This window comes from Aptenodytes patagonicus, chromosome 6, assembly GCF_965638725.1.
Source record: "Aptenodytes patagonicus chromosome 6, bAptPat1.pri.cur, whole genome shotgun sequence".
Classification (NCBI taxonomy): Eukaryota; Metazoa; Chordata; class Aves; order Sphenisciformes; family Spheniscidae; genus Aptenodytes; species Aptenodytes patagonicus.
Genome location: NC_134954.1, coordinates 69,996,520 through 70,019,249, shown reverse-complemented (window position 1 = coordinate 70,019,249; position 22,730 = coordinate 69,996,520). Strand labels below are relative to the sequence as shown.

Here is a 22,730-nt window from a genome sequence, read left to right as displayed (position 1 = left end):
ATTTTAGCCACCAGTATTTATTTTTCTCTTGAGGAAAAGGTAGTGGCATAACTCTGTGATGTGCATTGTATGTCTTCCCAAGGATGCACCTGACCTGGGGAACGTTTACCGTTCGTTTTTCTTTTTTCCACCGTACTAGTGAGATTATATGTTGCCCTCTCATCAACAGCTGTCCATCTCTAGAGGTGTAAGACAACAGTCACTCACGGTATATTCCACACCATGAACATACACTGGGAACTTACACGTTTGTAGGGAAGGGGAAAAAAAAATAAAATCAAAATATCACAACAGACTGTTATTAAGGCTAGTGGAATTAATTTGTTCACTAAAATCTCTGCAAAATACGGATTTTTTTTTCCTATTTGTAATCTACTTACCAGCTTCTACAGGGTAAAACCCTGAACATGCAGCATGGTTCACAGGGATAGACCCCTCAGCCCATGGAAACCTCTGAGCTGTTTCATGCATGACAATTAGAATCTTAAAGAGGAACTGCTGTTTCCCAAATATCCTTGTAGACAATAAAACTACTTAGCAATTCATTGTGTTCCACATCCTAAAGAGAATATTTATTCAAAATATTTTACAATCTGTTTTTACATTAAAATGAAAAAAAAAAGCAGCTGTTCAAGCAAATATAACTTAAAAAAAATTTTGCCCATAGACTAATGAAAACCATTAACATTTTTGAAAGTTTGTTTGTTAAAGAAGGGATCTCCTCCTTCGTATAAAAACCTGGGGTTTGTTTGGCTGGATTTTGTTTGGATTATTGGTTTTTTCCTCAAAAATGAAGACACTAGAAATAAAGAGGATCTATTTTCTGACCAAATTTACCTAACACATCACAGTATTTGATGCAGCGATCAGGAGAGTTGCAAATACCTTCTGTAACATGGGTTCCACAAATGCAAAACACTTTGGAAAGTATACCATTGAATCCATAAATTGCTATCGCTTGACCCTTCCCAAAGCATGTTGCCAGAAGAGTCCTCAGCTTCTCCATGTGATGGGTGAGTGGGAGGCAGTACAAATTTCCCCTGATGTCAGTGGTAATGGTTGGAAGATTGTCATCGTATCAGTCCCTTTAAAGAGAAGGGCTTCCTTTAGTTTGGGGAACATAACATTGAAAATTAACTTCTCAGCATGTTCAGTGGATACTCACCAGGTTTTTAGTGAAGACCAGGGATTAAATCTATCTAATCTCTAATCTACTAATTTCTGAGTATTTGACCTTATGCCTGTGCAACAATCTTTGCATGCTACTTCTGCATACATGGTAGGTACCTGCAAGCTTGATGTCAGAAAACACCTCTTCACCTAAATACTGACAGAGGCCCCTAATCATTAAAAACAACAGACTCCAAATTCGTCCACAGCTTCTCACTTACTTCAGGAGGTTTATGCTTGTCTTACAGCAGCCCAAAGTCAGAGCTTTGGACCCTGGAAACTGAGGGGACTGTAGTGCTTTCGGAAAGCAGTGGTCTGCAGGGCAATTGAAAACACAAGGGTCTGAATCCAGCCCCCCGGAGTAACCTTCTCCAGCTTTAGGATCCCTTGGAGAAGCATTTGAAGTGGTATTATATCCTTACAGGAGGGTCAGTCACTTAATATGGATAATTTGGTTTTAATTCCTGATACCAGAGATAAAAGCATACTTGATAAAGAAGAAATTAAGAACAGGATGCATCTTCTGGTCCTCGTTCCTCCTCCTCTCCCAGATACCCTGGTACCAACTAACGTTAGGCTGGTGAAACGCCAGTATGCACTGGGAGGGCGATAGCTCGGACAGCCACACCAGAGCCCAGCAGTGAGCGGGACCTGGCTGCTGGGTTAGTCCATCCCTTGTACTACATCCCCCAGAGATGACGGGAAGGAGAAGCCTTTCAAGCTCAAGCTGACTTTGAGCAAAACTGGGGGGAAAAAAAAAAATCCAGAAAAGTTAAAACAAAACCAAGGTAACAAGCAGCACACTTAACTTGCAGAACTTTCTCCTTTGTCTTTGGCGTAACTGTAGAGAAGCTAAGAGAAGACTTCGCACAAGAAGTTGGTTTCAGCTTTAACTATGGAGCGAGAAAAGTACTGCCACAGTCTAGAGTGAATCAATGTGATGAACTGCAGTGACTTTCATGTATTACAGACTATTTATGAATTCATTTATGAGTGATCTAGAATATTATAGAATCATAGAATCATAGAATTATTAAGGTTGGAAAAGACCTCTAAGATCATCAAGTCCAACCGTCAACCCAACACCACCATGCCCACTAAACCATGTCCCTAAGTGCCTCATCTACTCGTCTTTTAAATACCTCCAGGGATGGGGACTCAACCACTTCCCTGGGCAGCCTGTTCCAATGCTTGACAACCCTTTCAGGGAAGAAATTTTTCCTAATACCCAATCTAAACCTCCCCTGGCACAACTTGAGACCATTTCCTCTCATCCTATCGCTTGTTACTTGGGAGAAGAGACCGACACCCACCTCCCCACAGCCTCCTTTCAGGGAGTTGTAGAGAGCGATGAGGTCTCCCCTCAGCCTCCTTTTCTCCAGGCTAAACAACCCCAGTTCCCTCAGCCGCTCCTCATAACACTTGTTCTCCAGACCCCTCACCAGCCTCGTTGCCCTTCTCTGGACACGCTCCAGCACCTCAACGTCCTTCTTGTAGTGAGGGGCCCAAAACTGAACACAGTATTCGAGGTGTGGCCTCACCAGGGCCGAGTACAGGGGCACGATCACTTCCCTACTCCTGCTGGCCACACCATTTCTGATACAGGCCAGGATGCCATTGGCCTTCTTGGCCGCCTGGGCACACTGCCGGCTCATGTTCAGCCGGCTGTCGACCAGCACCCCCAGGTCCTTTTCTGCCAGGCAGCTTTCCAGCCACTCTTCCCCAAGCCTGTAGTGCTGCATGGGGTTGTTGTGACTCAAGTGCAGGACCCGGCACTTGTCCTTGTTGAACCTCATCCAGTTGGCCTGGGCCCATCGATCCAGCCTGTCCAGGTCCCTCTGCAGAGCCTTCCTACCCTCGAGCAGGTCAACACTCCCGCCCAACTTGGTGTCATCTGCAAACTCACTGAGGGGGCACTCGATCCCCTCATCCAGATCATCGATAAAGATATTGAACAAGACCGGCCCCAAAACTGAGCCCTGGGGAACACCGCTCGTGACCGGACGCCAACTGGATTGATCTCCATTCACCACAACTCTCTGGGCCCGGCCGTCCAGCCAGTTTTTGACCCAGCGAAAAATATATATACAAAAATACAGAAACTGTATATCTATAAAAGTGCCTGATCTTGGAAATGCAACGTAAAGCAGATCTATACATCCAGCCAGAGGTCAGATCCCCTACAAGGAGAAACAAAATCTTAGGTCTGGCACGCCAATCACTCCGACATTATAATACTTAGAAAAGGTCAACTAGTTAATTCGGTACAGACAAACAAGAAAAGTATTAGTGTGAGCTTCACCTTTAGCTGTTCTTGATTTTTGACTTTTATTCACAACATTTTTTAAAGATATTTGCTTGTTTTTACATTTCATAGGCAGAAATGTTCTACATAGACAGCATGTGATGTAATACCTATTTGCAGGGGAAAGTACTACAGTATCACACAATAATGATGTGCTTCTTAAACAGCAGCTCAAAAGACTGGAAGGCCTCAGAACTGAAGTCCTGTTGACGTCACTAAAGCCAGGATTTCACACCAGAAAAGGCTATTAGAGATGAAGAATTAAGATCAATCTCAGAAATAAAGCTGTGTGTTCCAACGGGAACAGCTTGAGCCCCCTAACTGGCAGCTCAGGCGTCCTGACCTGGCTGGCAGCGCGCAGGCAATCAGCACTGTGCAAGCACAGGCGGGATAAGCCTTTGGGCTTTTGCACTAATAAGCAGAGGTTCTGTAGGAAGGGAAGAAAAGGAGGAGAAATTAAGAACTGAGTTAGGTTTCTGCAGGACATATAAAACTGCTGCCTCTTTCACTTTCTTTTAAAAGGACAGGACTGAAGAAACAGAAGAATGTGTGTTGAGTTTAGAAATGCTAACTCTTAAATGCCATTGTTAGGAAAAAGTTATTTTCCAGGAGAAGTTACATGAGTAATGAAGGAGAAGGCAACTCCTTTAGCTGGCCATATATCTTCCTATTAGCTCCAAAACAAATCTCCGTCTAATTTTCTCAGGCTGGAATTATAGGCATGAATTAAAACTCCCCCAAGATCAAGGAGGCGATCAACATAATTCAAATATCTTTTCCAAGGTCACCCAGTCTCAGCTGCACTGCCAATACATAATAATGTATTCTGCCACTGGTTTTGACCAGCACACACACACACACAAAAAGATGGCCGTGCAGTGTTTTTAGGGATCAGAATACAACCCATAACGTATTTGGACTAATTTTAAATGAAAATATGTAGAAAGAGAGAAGATGCAAAGTGTGGTTTGCAGACAGGCTTACTCCTCTGCTCTGCCTGACTCCAACAGGAGCAGTCCAGGTGGCCAGAGCTATAATTATCCTCACATGAAAACTGCAATTTGGAGTTGAAAGGCACCTCTGAAATTTGGCAATGCTCCAGAAGCTTAGACTTTCTTAATGTTGCTTAGCATTTCATAAACCCCCCCAACACCTGTATAAGGTGCTTAAAATGTCATTACCACCTGTAATTAAATGCAGCATCCAATTACTGCAGATAGCAAATCAGGTTGGTGCTTACCGTTTGTATATATTGACCACATTGCTTATAAAAAAGAAATCGGGACTAGTAAAGCACACATAGAGGGATGTAATATGCATATTGTATGAAGCTCTAAAGAGCAATTACAAGATAAAAGGTAATGAGGAATAATAAGGACAAATTAGTTTCAGTGAAGTAATGACACTTGAAGTTTAAATTTCTATGTGGAAAGTTCTGGAAAAAAAAATAGCCAGCAAAGAAGTCAAAGAGAGCAAAAATGATGGTGAGAAGGTGAGAAGTTAACGCTTACCTAACACACTTACGGATATCCCATTTTCATATCAATAAATTTCAGTAGTGTTATTAAGAAGTTCTGTGAACCCAAGCGCATTTTCAGAGCTGTGAACCACAACCACACAGGTCCCTCAGACCCATCTACAACAGCAGTTACATGAATTACACTCTGTTATTTTTAGACTGATCATATAGACCTTTCTGAATTTATCATACTGCTTTGGGCTGAGTCTTGTTCGTGTGCTCTAATTAAATAATATTAATTAAAGCACCAACTATTTAAAAAAATAAATTATACTGAGCGAAAGTATGGGGTCAGCTATTACAGCTCCTCAGGTGGGGTCTTCCGAACGAAGGTGTCTCTCCCCTATAGAGGAATAAGCTCAGAGCTTTAATCAGGCCAGTCATGCAAGTTGAGGATGAAATATGTATTATAGAAATCTCACCATTTATATAATTGTGCTTTATTTTTAAGCTTAATTCCTGTTTTCAAGGACAAAACATGCAGGAGGCATTTAAAGAAAAGATTTAAATTGTTTCGAGATCCTCAGGTGAAAGGGGACAGAGTATTTCAGTTCTCTACATCAGTCTGCTTTGGAGATTTTGTACAGGAACATACTGACTTTGAAATAAATATGTTTCTCCCACTTCTATCAGTTCAGTGGTCTTTAAATTCCAGATCATGGTGCCATAATGATTATTTAAGGGCTGTTAGTCTGTCAAGTAAATGGATACTTTCTGGCACATGCAATATGTGTTTTGCCGACGTGATACATCACAACAGCGCAGATGGAGCCGTTAGGATGTATTGGGTCAATAGAAGCTCTCCATGCATAAATTAGACTCTACAAGTAAAAAATGCATACTAGACTTTTCAAAGAAAAATGGTCAATTTCTTAAATCACCAGGATATCTGCAAAGAAACTTACTACTCACTGTATGTAAAGGCGGGAGCCTCTGTCTCTGCCACCAGGCTGTGGTGCTGGTGTGACCAGAACTTCAAGGGAGAATTACATTTTATATCACCATAAGGGCCTCGGAAAGAGAGTTACCTGGAATTGTGGAATTTCTGTCTGATCCTCTCCACAGGAACTGACCAGGTTTTAAAATTTGTTTAGATTAGTAAACAAAGAAAAGCACAACCAAGCTTTGGGCTAATGTGGCTAAACACTTTATATGGTAGTGAGGATGCAATACGCTTTAACAACTAATTGTATCAATTTTTCAAAATTGGATTTCAAAAGAGGAGTCAAACATGCTTGAGAGAACAGCAAACACCATACTTACTACTATTAAACTTTTCAGGCCAGAACAGAGTGCTATTACTATAAAAAAAAAGAAATTATTAAATGTCATTATTCTTTTAAAAAGCTTTTTTTCTTTTCATATAATAAGTCATTCGGCTTAACTCTCCTCTTCATTATAATACTTCCACTGACTTTGGTGGGCATAGTATTAGCAAGTCACAGTTACTATTACTTTGAGGAAGTTTACATTACCAAGAGAAAATTAGGTCTCTTTACAAATGCTCTTTTCTTTTTCCTTTTTTCTCATATTAAGTATTGCCTTTTCCATTCCACAATGTTGAGTTTTCTTATCTAGCCAACTGAGGGAGGTTTGAAAATTTCCTATGCCCCCGACGTTCCCTCGAATATGTACATGTTCACCAGACAACGGATGGACAGTAAGTGAGGCAGTGTTGTTATATTATAGTTTAGAAGGTAACTCAACTGTTTCTATCAAATACATTTTTCTCCAGTAATAATTTCTATAAAGCAGGGAACACTTCATGCAGATCTCTATATACTGTTGCGACATAAAACACACTTTAATATGCTGCTTCCATTCCACTGGGATTGCGTTTTTTACATAGAGCTTCAAGATATTAAGAATATATTCTTATTTCCTTCAAGCTGACATTAAAGAAGTTTCACTAAGATATCAATACTTTGTAAAAGAGGTTCTATATAACTTGAAAATTAAAACCTTTATTTTGAGACCTGTTATCTCCACTTAATATCATTTTTTTCCTCAGCTTACTGAATAATATTGGAAAATAGATAAAGAATAAATATGAAAATATATATTAAGCAATTCAAGATATTATTGGTTTCAGTTATTCAGCTTTTTATTAGTTAAACCAATTTATGATATAATACTGAATGCAAACTGATTTTTTAAAAAAAAAAGTTTATTTACAAAATACTGTTTCTTTCTCCCAGTCATTTACAGAGGAGCGGTCCTCATCTGAGTGACCTATGAATCCTAATAATAATGGCATCTTATACGAATAAAATTATTCTGCAGTATCCACAGATCTGGGCCATAAAAATTTACACCAATTGTGGTGGGTTGACCCCGGCTGGACGGCAGGTGCCCACCAAAGCCGCTCTGTCACTCCCCTCCTCAGCTGGAGAGAGGAGAGAAATATAACGAAAGGCTCGTGGGTCGAGATAAGGACAGGGAGAGATCGTTCACCAGTTACCGTCACAGGCAAAACAGACTCAGCTTGGGGAAATTAACTTAATTTATTACCAATCAAATCAGAGTAGGATCATGAGAAATAAAACCAAACCTTAAAACACCTTCCCCCCACCCCTCCCTTCTTCCCAGGCTTAACTTCACTCCCGATTTTCTCTACCTCCTCCCCCCGAGTGGCGCAGGGGGACGGGGAACGGGGGTTGGGGTCAGTTCATCACACGTTGTCTCTGCCGCTCCTTCCTCCTCAGGGGAGGACTCCTCATACTCTTCCCCTGCTCCAGCGTGGGGTCCCTCCCACGGGAGACAGTCCTCCAGGAACTTCTCCAACGTGAGTCCTTCCCATGGGCTGCAGTTCTTCATGAACTGCTCCAGCGTGGGTCCCTTCCATGGGGTCACAAGTCCTGCCAGCAAACCTGCTCCAGCGTGGGCTCCTCTCTCCACGGGTCCACAGGTCCTGCCAGGAGCCTGCTCCAGCGTGGGCTTCCCGTGGGGCCACAGCCTCCTTCGGGCACCCATGTGCTCCGGCGTGGGGTCCTCCATGGGCTGCAGGTGGATATCTGCTCCACCGTGGACCTCCATGGGCTGCAGGGGGACAGCCTGCCTCATCATGGTCTTCACCACGGGCTGCAGGGGAATCTCTGCTCCGGCACCTGCAGAGTTGTTTCTCTCACATATTCTTGCTCCTCACTCCGGCTGCAGCTGCAGGTTTTTTTCCCCTTCTTAAATACATTATCACAGAGGCACTACCACCATCACTGATGGGCTCGGCCTTGGCCAGCGGCGGGTCCATCTTGGAGCCGGCTGGCATTGGCTCTGTCGGACACAGGGGAAACTTCTAGCAGCTTCTCACAGAAGCCACCCCTGTATCCCCCCACTACCAAAACCTTGCCACGCAAACCCAATACACCAATATATTCTTTTCAGTCTAAAACCAAAGGTAGTATTAGTGGTCATAACTACAAACATAATTTTTTGAACTTAGCACTTACCTGCTTTTGAAAATATCACTCTCTTGCTTTTAGAACAAATGAACAGCTCCAACCACAAAAATTTTAGTAAGAAATACAAAATTTACATATGAAACATAGTTAAGAATCAAAAGAAAAAAATAATTGTGAACCTAACCTACCATTGATGCATCCCGACTGACACGTGTGTACTCCGTTTTATATTAATGGAGACAGATTTTTCCCAGTCACATAAAACAGATTTGTGGGTAATTCTCAGGGATTGACAAGCTTCATGCTAGTTTTGAAGCTTTTCTCCTTTTCATAGCAATTTTCGTTTACTTTTTGATGGTGCAGATGCAATAAACACACATCTGAAAATGCAAACATCAATACCAGCCTTAATCTACTGTTTTAACTCCCAGTTCTTTCCATTCAAAGCACAGACCTGGCCGAGCGGGAAGAGGGCTATTAGCTTGATAGTTACAAAGTCAATAGAAACCGAATTTTAAAAGGATATCAAATCCTCATGATAAGGGACATGGAAGGTTGCATGCTCAGTGATCCATACTATTCCCTGCAAATCAGATCAGGGAGATTAGTCTTCTCTGGTGATTAGTTTATTTGCTTTAATGCAAAGCAGTGAAAGCAGTTCAGTGAAACATGTAGCTAAACAAAACCATTTTCTGAAGTATATAGAATTAAATGCTAGAAAAGTTTACAAAATTATAGGTCTGATTTAAACTGACCAAAGCCAGACACTCCAGATGCATGCCTATAACTTCTTTACATCATGTTGTTTGCAGGCACCATGGGAAATTTCAGCCTTAAATCTAGTTAAATTCAAAACAAAACAAAAAGCCCTGAACAACCAACCTCCTTCTCCAAATACTCACACACACGCACGCATGATAAATAACGAATTCATGACAGTTTATGAGCTATAGAATTAAAACCTGCAAAACATTAAAAGGTCTGATTTAAACTGACCAAAGCTAAAAATTCAGAGCAAACTTATAACGCCATTATATCATGCTTTATGTTGTGTAAAGAGCCCACAATCTACCAGTACAGAACGTTCAACCAATTGTGAATAAAAACCCAAGTGTAATAACCAGAACTTATTCTAATTCACTAACTGTAACGATGAGAAAATTACTACAAACAACCAAGTGGATACAAGCGTGGACATAAGGACCATGGTGACACCCAGGAGCACCCTCATGCCCAAATCCCTTTGCGTGGCATCACTGCAGTCATTCGTGGGAAGCCACAAGATGCTGCCGGGGGTTCTGCCCTGAAGTGCCTTCGAGGGACTGAAACTGAGACCTGCTTTGGTATGCCAGCAAGCGCTATGAATGCGCAACAATATCTTACATTTTACCACCCATCCAGGCCATCTAGAAAAAAGGAAATATTCTATAGTTAACAGAGCACTTCTCTTCCCTTCTATTGCTAAAGTAAATTGCTAGCAAGCCTTTTAAAAATAGAAGGATCAAATAGACATAAAATGTCAGTGAGATTTCCAAAGCAAAAATAATCTCCCATATTGTCGCAGCACATGGATGCTTTCAGTGTGAAATTGAGCCAGTCCACTTCTCACATGCAGTGAGTACCTGCAAAACGCCTTTCCCATACTCTCCCAGGGCTGACTTCTGCAATCCGTCCTAGAGGGTACTACAGACCCTCAAAGCAGAAAACCAGGTTCACTCCATGTCAGCTAAAGATCATAGGTCTATAGTTCAGTACTGTGACAAACTCCGGTTTGAGAACTGGTTTTGGAAGCAGGGACAAACACGGTCTTCATCTAGAAGCCAGGGAGGTCAGTGATGTCCAGCAAACAGCATATATCTGCTAATACTTTTTCTTAGGGAGGATTTTCAAATGAGCTTTGGGTTATGGATACCATGAGTTCCAGAATAATGCATTCAATAACTGTGAATACGACCGCTGAAATAACCCTACCTACAAAACAAAGAAATACAATATTTGTGCATGTATTTGAATGGAGGAAGATTCAGACTTGCTCTGTCCAAGCTGTGAGATAACTAAACATCAGTCTGCTCTGATCCAGAACCCTCATAGCTGCAATAGCCAGCTGTCCACAACCACGCCAGCAAGCTCTGGCACAGCAGCTCGCTCAACCAGCTAAATGATTTCAAAGATAGGGCAATTGGACAATATGAACAATTTTCTTTTGCACTTCAGCAAAGCTGTGACCATACGCAGCGCTTATGATCTGGTTCTTGATTTGCTTTTCATGACCTAGGTTGCTTATTTATCATCGTGATCAAGAAAAGCAGGGCAGACCATTTCCTTCTCTTTATTTGAACAAAATTCTTGCCAGTTTTAATTTCAGGTCTGCTGCTCCAGCCCAAAGTTGCATGCATAGCTTTCAAACACTGCAGAAGAATGTTTATTTGTACTAGGATATTTTTCTAATCAAAAGTGGAAACCCAACATGAACCATATCTATCTGCCAGTAAGACTTCAGTAAGTGTAGTTTTGCAAGATTCTTGATTTTGTGTCAACTGTCCCCATTTTATTTCTACATCTGTGTTATGTATTATTTACATAATACACTATAACAAATATCTATAAAACCAATTCTGTATTTATGAAGGGTTTTTTAAGTCTATTATATAGCCTGTGCTCCTTGTCAGGTTTGACTCATGTAAATGCTTTACAGAAAGAAACAGCACTGTCAGCACTGTCAGTGAGGTGAACTTACTATTTTTTCCTGCAAATTCCTACCAGGGGTAAAGCAGAGGGACCGAGAGGGTCCCTGCCTGTCGAGGGATGCACAACAAGCATTGCAAACCAAACAGGACAGACCCCTTACCTCTGTCTAGTCACCTGAGGTCCGGCAGCCTTTTAGATGCAACCTTCAAGTCCAGACTTCTCTCTACTTTTTATTCCAAGACAGTTTTATTAAAACTCAAGATTGTCCTACTTTTTTCCCCAACATCTTCTGCTGTTCATCAGTGTCCGAGTGCAATGCTCTGCCAGGTGACAGACACATTTCAGGTGTGTTTACCTGGTGTGTGTGCAGACCAGGCATTAGGAATGCATCGAGGTGCCCGTGTCTGTGGATGTGAACACACAGCTCCTTAAGTCCTCCTCCATAACGTGGCTGCACCCTGCCACCCCCCTGAGCCCCAGGTGCTACCCTGAGCTTCACTTTTTAATCTACCAGTAAAACTCAAAGTACATTTTTGGCCTATGGGCCATACAGAGAAAAGAAGGAGGATGTTCTGTCCTGAATTTTGTTATATTTTGGCATTCACACTCCTAAACATAAGTTATTAATGTTCAAACAGACCATGCTTTTGACAAGCTTGTTCCATGCACTGCCTGATTTCCTGCAGATTTCTCTCCTGCCTCTTTCACTTGCCCCTCCACAGACATCAGACATCCACCCCAGGTCTCCACAACATCTAGTTTCTCTGGATATATGTACTTTAGGACTTTACTCTCACCTTTGTGATATTTCCCAGCTCTTTCCTTTGGTCCTGTCTTTCTCCCCTCCAGTCTCCCGCTGAACTATTTGCAGCTCTTTCGCTAAGGTTTTTCAGGCTTTCCAATATTTCCTTCTCACGTCTCCACCTCTCTGGCCCGTGAGCGTATGCCGTGCACAGGCTTATTAACTACTCACCCACTAACATGGGGAGCGATGAACAACAGCCGAACCTTGATTGTGTTTCCCCCAGCAAGAGCAGGATCTGTATGGCTGAGTATCCAGCTACCGACCGTCATGAGACTTTTCCAAAGCTGATGTCATTGACATTTCACCTTCCACGTTTGGCTGAAACTGGCTAATGTATGCCAAAACTAGAAGGCAAAGACAGACAGAAAACCACATTGAAAACAAATGCCTGAAATTCCTACACGCATTAAATGTGATATCTCATTTTAAAAACCAGTTAGGTAAAAATAATGACCATTTTCAAAAGGAGTGTACTGCCTATACTGAGGTCTGAGGTCTAAGGTCTGAACTTCAGCATCCATTTGTTTAAAAATGAGTCATTATAATTACTTTCATTTTCCATCAGATTTTCTCCCTCTTCTTCCTCTCTTCCCAACCCCCCCCGCAAAAGGCCTTGGTAAAAATCTGCATGGGGACTCCACCACCTCCTCAGTACCACATTTCAGCTGGCCAGAAATAAAGGGATGGAGCATTAAATTAAATATGGTCTCCCACACAGCCGTGCTGTGTATTCCTCCCTTTAGAGCACTCCCAGCCGAATCAGGCAGTGCATGGCATGGCCGGCTGAGGTAACAGAAAAAAGCCCACTTGAACAACAACTCAGTCCCCTCCTTCTTCCCCACCTTCATCAAACTACAGAAAATAGAAGGCGCATCTTTCTTCCATGAACTTTTCACCCATTTCATCAGAAAAAAACCAACTCGTTTTCATCCCAATTAACCCATAACATGGCAAGTCTTGAGAGAAGATATCCGAAGCATATATGGGAACATATTTCCTCCAGATTTAGATCAATTTAAAGATGCTGCACAAAAGTGCGTACAGAATGGTTTGAGAGAAATAAATACGAACTGCCATGCCGATGCTGTAAGCCATTTCAAAAAGCACTGGGGCTGGACAATCCTGCCCTGGCCCTGACACAATGGTGCCGCGGTAGTGTCAGGATTCTCATAAAGATGTAAGGAAACCCTCGGGGAAGCACGCGGGGCTCATCGACAAGCAACCAACCTGCGAGTGCCTTCCTGGAGGAGGAACGGCTGCAGGAGCACACTCCTGTGCCTCACTCCTTCCCAGGCTATGAGATTTTACTTCACCCACAGAAGCCTGAAAATCTGCAATGATAATGAAAATGTTAATGCAACCCCAGGTACCTCAGTACTAGTGGGGCTAACTATTAAAATCTCATGAAAAACATAATGAAGCATTTTTTTTTTTTTAATTTTTATGCACTAACCACAGAAGAAGGCAATTTATCAAAACCATTCACTACATCTGACTAATAGTTTTGTACATTATAGGAATCCACAACTAACTGATGAATGCTGATAAGCTGTAAACCATTTCTCTTCCTGTAAATATCGCAAAGTGTCCAACAGGGCTGCTAATACTGTTGCAATAAAATCAATAAAAAAAAATAAAAGAAAGAAAAGCTAAAAGCATTTCAGAAGTACAGGAAAAGTCTTTCCACTATTTTTCACATTTATGTTGCTTTCCTTCCTCTCCCTGGAAAAACGAGAGTCATGCAGCTATGTTGTTACGGGCTGCAATCTGGTGGGATCGCAGTGTTTAAACCACATTCATCCTAGTTACAGCTTAAATGGCAGAGCCCTAAAGGAACAGCAAGGTACTGGGGAAGGTTATCAGCTCACCTCAGGGCGTTTTGCCCCTCGAATCAGAGCTGAACCAATGTACCATTAAAATATTAGGTGACACAGAGCTTCTGTTTTAGATAAGCTACAGCTCAGAGAAAACTGATGGGCAATATTGCTTTGCCAGCGCAGTGGTGATGGGGCAGGGAAGAGGAAAAGCTAAGCAGCTTCTCCCTGCCACGTAACAGAGAAAACAGCTTGCACTACACTGTGCTGGTGCCAATGTAAATATCTGCCCAATTATATTTCTTCTAAAGATGTGAATTCTGCCATCCAATGGACTTGCATTTTGACTCTGTAAAAATAACCCCAACATGAAAGCAATGAGCAATTTTAAATGGTGAATACCTAAAGTACAACAGAGCACAAATGAACCTTTACCTGAGAATCATAAAACATTTTAAAAACAGTAATGGGTGAAATTCAACCTTGTAAGGGGGGCAGCACTTAAAGCTCTGCTTAAGGCCTCAAAATACGACTTAAGTGAAACTTAGCTGGTGCATGACATTTGTGCTGACACTGTGCAGAGCTAAGTGCCACCCATTAATGACTTAACCCTTGCAAGTAAGCATTCCTTTGAGGATCATTACTTTTCTTGCATCCATATCTTTTGAAAAAAAAAGGGCTGTCTTTTGCACTGCTGTTTCACATTATGAGGAGCCTGGTGGCATGGTCATCTTCAGATATTTCCACTTCTCATTCTCATACTTCTCTACGCTATGGCATGACACCCTGTCCTCTCAGCTGTGCTCCCGTCCTGTTACTTGGGTCAGCAGAAGTATTACCACTGGAGACCTTTTAACATGAAGCCGCAGCTTCAGTTAATTGATTCCACGAGCGGTATAATGCTCACTGATACATCTTGCAGCACTGAGCACACAGGACAATTATTCAATGGAGGTTTCCTGCTTCCCGTTTTGACAACTGCTGCTCCTCTTTTCAAGAGAAATTCACAGGGGAGCAAGGAAGACCCCAAGGAAAAGAATTAAACCAAAACAACCGGGAACAACAACAACAAAATCTCTGATAAACCAGAACAGAACAGCATGTAAGTGCTACTCTCTAAAGCTTTGTATCTATCTCACCCTTTCAGAGCAAGCTTTGGAAATCACAGGCTTAGAGAATGGGGGCCTCTGTGACGTCCGAGCCTCCGACTGCACCAGGATCCGGGTGTTCGGCCTCGGCTTCAAAGAGTCGCCCAACCTGCACTGCGAGGTCACCAGATTACTTGTAAGCAACTTCCCATGGGCTCATAAAGTATTGATGATACAGTCAAACTTTGACGTGTTTATATTAAAGTCTCTTACGCTCAACCGTGCTAAGTGCCATCATCTCTCACTACCACAGAGGGGGTGTAAATACCTTCAAAACCCATTGCCAATATGTTTGCTACGAGCGAGGGGAGCTGAAGAGGCTCAGCCCTTTCCAGGACTGGTTCCTTGGAAATGCACAGCTATGCGTTCTTACTAATTTTCTCTGTGGGGTTTTGTTTAACTCTTGTTTGGTTCAGCTGCACTGTAGTCCAGTGAAGCCTGAAATCACAATATTATTTCTCATTTTGTGCATCTGGAATGGGTCCGCTTGGTTGTTTTCCTAAACACATCTGAATGCTAAGTTTTGTGGTTAAATATAAGGTTTCCTCAACATAGTTAGAGAGGCTCTTATTTGAATTTTCTTAGCTTGATACCAAATCAGAAGTTTTAATGAGTATTAAACCCATCTCTTCTGCTAACGCTATAATTTCATTATAAACAACTATACACAGGCAATGCTAGGATGGAATTATATGGTGTGCCAGCATACTCAGATATGAAGTGTTTGATTCATCTCATCAATCCACCTCATAAAAGACCTTCAGCCTGGTTCCCATTCAGTGCTAACACGCTAATGAGGCACAGCGGAGATTTGCCTACCGTGCCCGCTTAGGGCTCCGTAGGGTCTTAACAAGCAGTGATGTCTTGTGGAGCTGATCTGGACAGGTAGCTGACATCACCTTCAGGGAGCAACGAGCTGGCTGCTGAGCTCCAGGAGCAAGCACAAAGTTGCTCCACCACATTACCCTGTCTCATCCGAGCCGCTCATCCCAAGCGCAGACCACAGCACTTCCTAAATCAATAGACCACTTGCACGCATAGATGAGCATGGCTTGCTCTTTACTGTGGCTATAGTAACAGCATCATTTCTTTTAAATAAACCATCTGGAAATGCCTCATATTATTAATTAGAAATATAAACATATGTTGACAACTGGAATTTCTTCATATGAGCCTTCAGTTTCTGCACTCTCCTTCTGTTTTACCGTAGCATCTCAATGGCGAATGGATATCAAGAGAACAAGAAACCACAAAAGCAGATTTTCTCAGCTCTGAAGCTGTTGACTGCCGGATTCCTCTCCTGAACATCACAGAGACAGAGGCTGTGCACTTTGTGGCTGGTGACGAGCCGTTCGCAAGATGGCAAGTGAAAGTAGGAATTTCTTATGTTTCTAAGAAATGATTTAGAAGAAGCAAATCAGTTGTCATGGTAAATTAAAATGCAAAGCACAATTTGCTTCCCTTCAGAAATGAAAGTGCCTGTAGAAATACTCACATTAATGTCATGTAGGGGGAAAAAAGAACCCCATCAACCAAAACAATATGAGTTAAAAACAGCTGTCTTTGTAGGCAATCTGAAAGTGCAAATTACAATCACTTCTCCAGGTAACCACCTGAGATTAATGCAGTTGTACTAATCAATTGTTAGTCATTAGTATTTCATTTCTGGAAACCCCAGCTCAAACTCCTGATTAGGCAGCAAGTATAAGACAGCTTTGACTCCCTGGCTGCAAGGTTGATGCTTGCGCAGTGCAGGAGCAGAGCACTGGCTGGCTCCTGGGCAGCAGGTGAGGGCTGGCATGGCGTGAGCAGAGATGTCATGGTCATGGTCATGGTCTTGAATGACTGCAGGAAGAAACGTGTGCAGTACCTGCTCATGCCAGCTTCTCCGCTGCGGTTTTAGCCCTTTTTGTTCACAAAATGATACCTACTTTCTAAATATTTCCAGGAAATCAGTGCCCTACTGACTCTGCGCCTGCTACCCTTGGTCTTGCTCTCAACCTGGATGGTTATTTTCTGCAGATTGGTTGGTTTTTTTAAGACTGAGATCATTTAAAGGCTCCATAGCTGAGAAAAATATATTGCCATGGTAGAAAGACTGCAGATGTGCTTTGAAAATTGCAGCATGTAAAAATGAAAAGCATAAAACACTCACTTCACTGCGGTGTTACTGCCTGTCCTGCACCCCACAGCTGTCTGTACCCCAGACTGGGGACATATGCTGCCATGTAGCTTAGGCAAAACAGAAAGATGTTTGGCGGTGCACGTTTTCTATCTGGTAATTTATTTTAAATAGATAGGGATTTGTGTTTTAAGAGGTTGGTGTAAGATCTCTGTGGGAGCAGAACTTGACCGTCGGCTGCTGGGGTAGACCTTGAACCTTCCTTCTGGAGATCAAGCCATCAGAGTGGGCAGACACCGAGGCTGAACCAGGAGGGCAGTTCCTCTGCTTAGGGCTCCAAAATTTCTCTAAGGAGATACTGAAGTCCGTCAACTGTGAGATGAAATGCCGCCTCATGGTGGAAGGATCCAAGACGGAGACACCCTTGAGTTTCCTGGCCCAAGAGGACAGCTAACATTTTTGCACGTGCACAGAGCCATTTCTCCAGTGTAACTAGGATAGCTTCCTTGCAGCTCAGGTGTATTACGATACAGTTTGCTTTCAAGTGCTGCCTTTCAGCCCTAAGGAGGTCTGTACCATTTTTCTTATTTTTCCTCCCAAAACACATGTAGAATGTCTCTTTCCTTGCACTTGAGTTCAAGAAAACCTCTGCACCTGTAAGCCTTCTGTCCCTTCCCTCTCCTTCAAACCCTGCAGAAAAAAACCAGGTTCATGGCTATGCAGTGAACGGACAATTAAATCGCCTCAGTCCGGCCCGACTGGCTGCATGTGAATCCTAGTTCTCCTGTGGATCTTTTTCCTGAAGGAATTGGGAAGGCAGAGCTCAGCGCTCGGTTTCAAAGGCAGCTGGCCTTACACGGCAGCACAGAGAACAAAACGATGGAGCTTTTCAACACAAAAAATGATTTGAAACTAATTCCACAGATGTTCAAAAATTTGTGCTCTGGAAAATTCCTGACAAGACTTACTGTAACATTGATCTTCTGGGTTATGTTAATAGATACTTTTTAAAATGTAGGTAAAAGATTTTTCAGAACCAAAAATCAAAACAATTCTTTCTGGAAATATCACTGTTTAATATTTTCAGAATCTCTCTCCCCTCCCAACTCAAATTTCAGAGGAATCAGCAAAGTTTCATATAAGCTTTTTTCCCCACCAACGTTGGGGGCACGGGGGCTTGACAAGCTCTTCTCAGTGTTCTTTCATTTTATCTGCTCTTGTATTCATGTTTCAGATTTTGCTCATTCTTTCCATGACATGCTGCCGAACGTAGATAAGAAAGTACATGGGGCTACACCAGAGCGTTTGGTATAATTAGTTTAGATATCAAAATACAAACTCCTACTTGGGCAGCAGATGACTTGGGCTGTCCACACAGATGCCTGGGTGAAGAGGTGAAAGAGCTTGGCAGGCACTTATCTAATTTGGGAAGCAGGTCTCTCGTTTATCCTCAATTTATTATCATTGCCTGTATTTGTCAAGAGCAGAAAAAATAAATGTTAAAAAGTCAGTGAGGCAGAAACCGAATTTGAATTCAGCAAGTTTTTACAGCTTTCATTTACAAACATTCATACAAGTCAAATTGTATGTAGATTACGAGTGATACAAATAGCCAAGATTGTTTCATGATGAATGAAATACTTCAGGCAGAAGTGACAGATTTCCTGATTGTCCTGACTGCTTATCCAGAAGAAGTGGCTCTTTCTTTCCAGACGATACGTATGTTCAAGCAATCAAGGCATAACTCTAACCGTGCCTTTGGCTTTTAAGGGCCAACCGAATTTGAAGAGAGGTTTGCTCAGCTTAGGTCTCATTGAAGTATTTGTCTAATCACTAAGGTGACTAATGGAAAAGCAATTAAAATAGCTATAAAACAACCCAATTCTAAAAAGACACCAAAATGGATGTTTACAATAGAATGCAGAAAAAAATACAGCTTAAAAAAAAAAAAATCAAATTGGCAAGAGTTACATTTCACTCAAAATGCTCACTTCAGACAGAACAATTAGTGCAATTTCATAGCTTTTTGTATTTTTCTCTGTCTACCCATTTCATCACCCATTATTAGTGCACTGGTATTGAGACAACATTGGAAGCTCTGGTAAAAGAATGAAATGAAATGTAAATTGCATTAGGAATAATATATTCTTAATGGAAGTCTTGCTGCCGATAAGTACTGTCTTTCAGTGAAGAGCAGGTCTTGAGGGGGGTTGCCTTTTTTATTTTTTTCTCCTTTCAAACTGCAGCATAAGTTCTTTACTTCTTTTAAAAGAGTTTTTACCTTTAGCATAACACACAATATCTAACATCTTGACTGACTATGATGCACAGGATTTTTTTTTTTTCCCCTTAAAGTTATACCAATTAATTTTACTTCAATTTACATTAGTCCAAAGAAGTTGTCTCTCTTTCACAATTTCAAATTGTGAATACCCATGAATACTGCCTGTTTACCTCCTTGTGTTGGTTTCTGCAGAAACAAAGGCTCTTAGCTCGCAGTGCATTTTGAGCTGAGAACCGTCACAGGTGAAATTGTGGGAGTATCTACCGTATTATGTTCCACGAGCTTTCAGATCATTCTTAGTGAACTTATGATAACTGATGCTTTTTATGAAACATATTAAAGTAATTTTTACTCTGTGCACTTCCAGTTATCTTTGTTCAATTTAACATACATTCTTTCCGTGAACTGAATATTAATTGATCAAAAACTTTATGCTCTTGACCTTGTAAAAGTCCTTTGTAAAGGGACTGAGGATGTTTCAGCTTCAGGGTCACGGGAGAGATGGAGGAGGGCTTGGGGGTTGTTTTTATAGCAAGAGGACAGAAGGGGTACCTGACCGATCCAAAGCAAAGGCCTTGTTAGATCTGCTGAACAGCGGCTTTAGTTTGACTGTGGGAAGCCGAAACCTAAAAAATATCTGACAGAAAGGGCTTTGCTTTCCTGCTGGTGTTCATCAGTGTTTACAGCATGGCTTTCAGCAGTATTTTGGGGTCCTTTTTAACTTTCACACGTCTCAAGAGGTGTCACAATGCTTTCTCAAAAGTTAAGCTGTTCCACACTACTCTGGTGTCTTTTCATTTTTATTGCAGAAAAATTAAAATATAAACTCACTTAACCCTTCCTTATTGTGTAAGCATTCATATACGAAAATTGCCATGCTAACTGAAGGCTTTCTAAATTACCTACATGTACAGGAAACTGTGAGCTGGGACAGGGGGTGCCTGTTCTTCTAATGTACCTTCCTATGGAAATGGGACTGTTGCCGTCTGGTATTAGCCACTCTAGCCCTTTTTTTTAAGGTTAATTTAAAATCACCTAAATAATATGCATTCTCTTTTTTTTTTTTTTTTTTTTTTTTTTTACCCCAAGGAGTTTACTTACCGGTTTGCCATTAGTAAGAAAGTGGTCTTAATTTCTTTTCACAACTCCTTGAAAGACACCCTTGTAGTACCTGAGTACCTGTGCAGTTTCCATAAAGGTTTTTCCCTCAGAAAAAAAAAAACTTAACAGCAAACAGAGAAGTTGAATGCCAGCTGAGCCAAAAGATCTTTTGGTTATTAATGAATAGTTTCCAGTTTGGAGCATTAAGCAATTTGTTAGCTTGCAGTAGAGCCACTCGCAAGTGGTTTAATTAATCTTGCTGGCAAGCATCCAGTTCAAGGGGGCAATGGTATATGCTCCAAAATGAGCAGACAGTCTCCATATGGAACATTATTACTTATAAGGATGATTTTTGTATCATTTAGATCACTAACGATGGCTTCCAGTACAGTAATTCCAGAGTGCTGACCCTGTACGACGCAGTCTGCCAGGCCTGCCGATTCCATCCAACCGGACTTTGTAAATTAAAGGTAATTTAAAGAGCATAAAGGTTTAATATGGATTGTTCATCTCTTCCTTAGCCCCCTCCCTCCCTTTGATGTACTGCGTGTAATAACTGCTTTAGAAGAAGAAGATTTATTTCATAGGTCAGCTGCACAGCCTAACACTTTTTTTCCTCTCTTTCACAGTCTCCTGTGTGATTTTTTTTTTTTTTTTTTTTTTTTCATATTTACATGGGGTATGAATACCTGATAGAGCATGCTTTATGATGGAACTTTCTCGGACAGACACTTCCAGAAAGACCATGGTTGACAATATTTATACTTTGCAGCTGTTAATGGAAGTAAATAAGACTGAGGAGTCTCCCCTGAAAGGCAGCTTAACTTCACTTCTGAAGTGTCTCTGCTAGTAAGCTATTATACCTCTCCCAGCCCGTTTGGTGAGGGCACTGTAACTGTAAGGTATATCATTTCTATACCCATTTTCTGCCTTAGCAAGAGGTATACTAAGATGCATGTTATACAGTTTTTGTCGTGTGAAAACACCCTTGAGAGAACATAAAACATTCTTGCTTACATTAAACACTGCTAAGTATAAACATATAGTACCTTGACAGTTTCAAAACTGTAATCAAAAGTCTAGTGCTACGTTTTCAACTGCCAACGTGCTAGGAACTGCCTGGAGAGCACTAGAACCCTCTGTTTTCCTGTGGACTTATTAGTGTAACATCCCCCATCCCTTAAAAAAGAGCTTCCCTGCTCTTATTTTCTAGAGAGCTGCATTAGACTGTTTCCTGTTTTTTCATTGGGACTTCAAAAGAAACTTTTGGAGGGTATTGGGTGGGATATTTGAAGGTGCTGATCCCGCTTTCCTACCCTGAGGCAAGTATGAATGAATAGGAGACCACCAGTCTGCATTTTTATAAAATGAAACTTAATCAGAGATATCTTAACTCATTTGCCCCACTGTTCTCATTAACACTAATGGGAAAATACAGTTTTCAAACTTGCATTGATTGCAAGAACATAGCAGTTACCAAAATAAAACAAAAGTTCACATTTTTTCAAATAAATCGGTGAATAGAAATTACTTTATGGGCCCAAATGGGGACAAAACCACTTAAATTTCAGATTAAAATAATTGTGTCAGAACCATTTCAATTAAAGCTAGGGTGGGGTTTTTTTTGTCAAAGACTTTCCTTATTCGTACGTTTTTGAAACTCAGAAATATATATGTTTTCTCAATATGCTGGTGTTCTCTAGGTATTATAATAATTTCTATCCTAAGATGCTTCAAGGGACTATTTGAACTAGGCTTCCAATTGCATCAGACCACATTCTAATTACCCCTCTTATCATATTACTTTGTAATACCTAAATTGCTTTCAGAAAAGGTGTTTCAATTAGAGGACACTTTATATCAGGCCATTTCACATTCTGTGTTCTTCTTTTATGGAGCCCATTCTGTACCACACTATCACATCAGAAAAAAGCATCTTTTTCATCAGAACATCAAGCCTTTGAAAACAACAATGTAATAAAATCTAATTAACATCCAGATTTTAATGTTGAAGATCTGTCATGTTCTACCATGTCGGGGCAATTATGAGAGTCCATTTTGTGTCTCTACCTTACCCATTACTCTTAAAGTGGTATTATTTAAAATATTGACTAATATACTTTGCAAAAGAAGTTTGAGAAACTAATAAAGCAGTAGATAGAAACCACAAGGCCAGTAACGGGACACTCAACGAGCCTCAGAAAAGCGATGTGTATTCAAAGGAAGGAAAAGGAAAAATGTCTTTGGTCCTGGTAGCTTCTCCCTCCTGCTGTCCCACTGTAGCGGCGACATCCCCCATGTTCCCAACAGCACCCCATGTTTTGCTGGGAATCTGCAGTGTCAGATAAAGTCGCATCTGCAGGTGTGCCCCAACAC

General features: G+C 41.4%; 1 protein-coding gene across 1 annotated transcript in view; it reads left to right on the top strand.

Moving 5' to 3' along the window:
* The window catches only part of LOC143161524 (von Willebrand factor D and EGF domain-containing protein-like), a 193,987-nt gene that overhangs the window by 88,536 nt on the left and 82,721 nt on the right, over positions 1-22,730 (top strand). Inside the window, exons 12-14 of the mRNA XM_076340608.1 lie at positions 14,847-14,983; positions 16,058-16,219; positions 20,720-20,824. Coding sequence (XP_076196723.1) covers positions 14,847-14,983; positions 16,058-16,219; positions 20,720-20,824 — 404 coding nt within the window. The remainder of the gene's footprint in view (positions 1-14,846; positions 14,984-16,057; positions 16,220-20,719; positions 20,825-22,730) is intronic.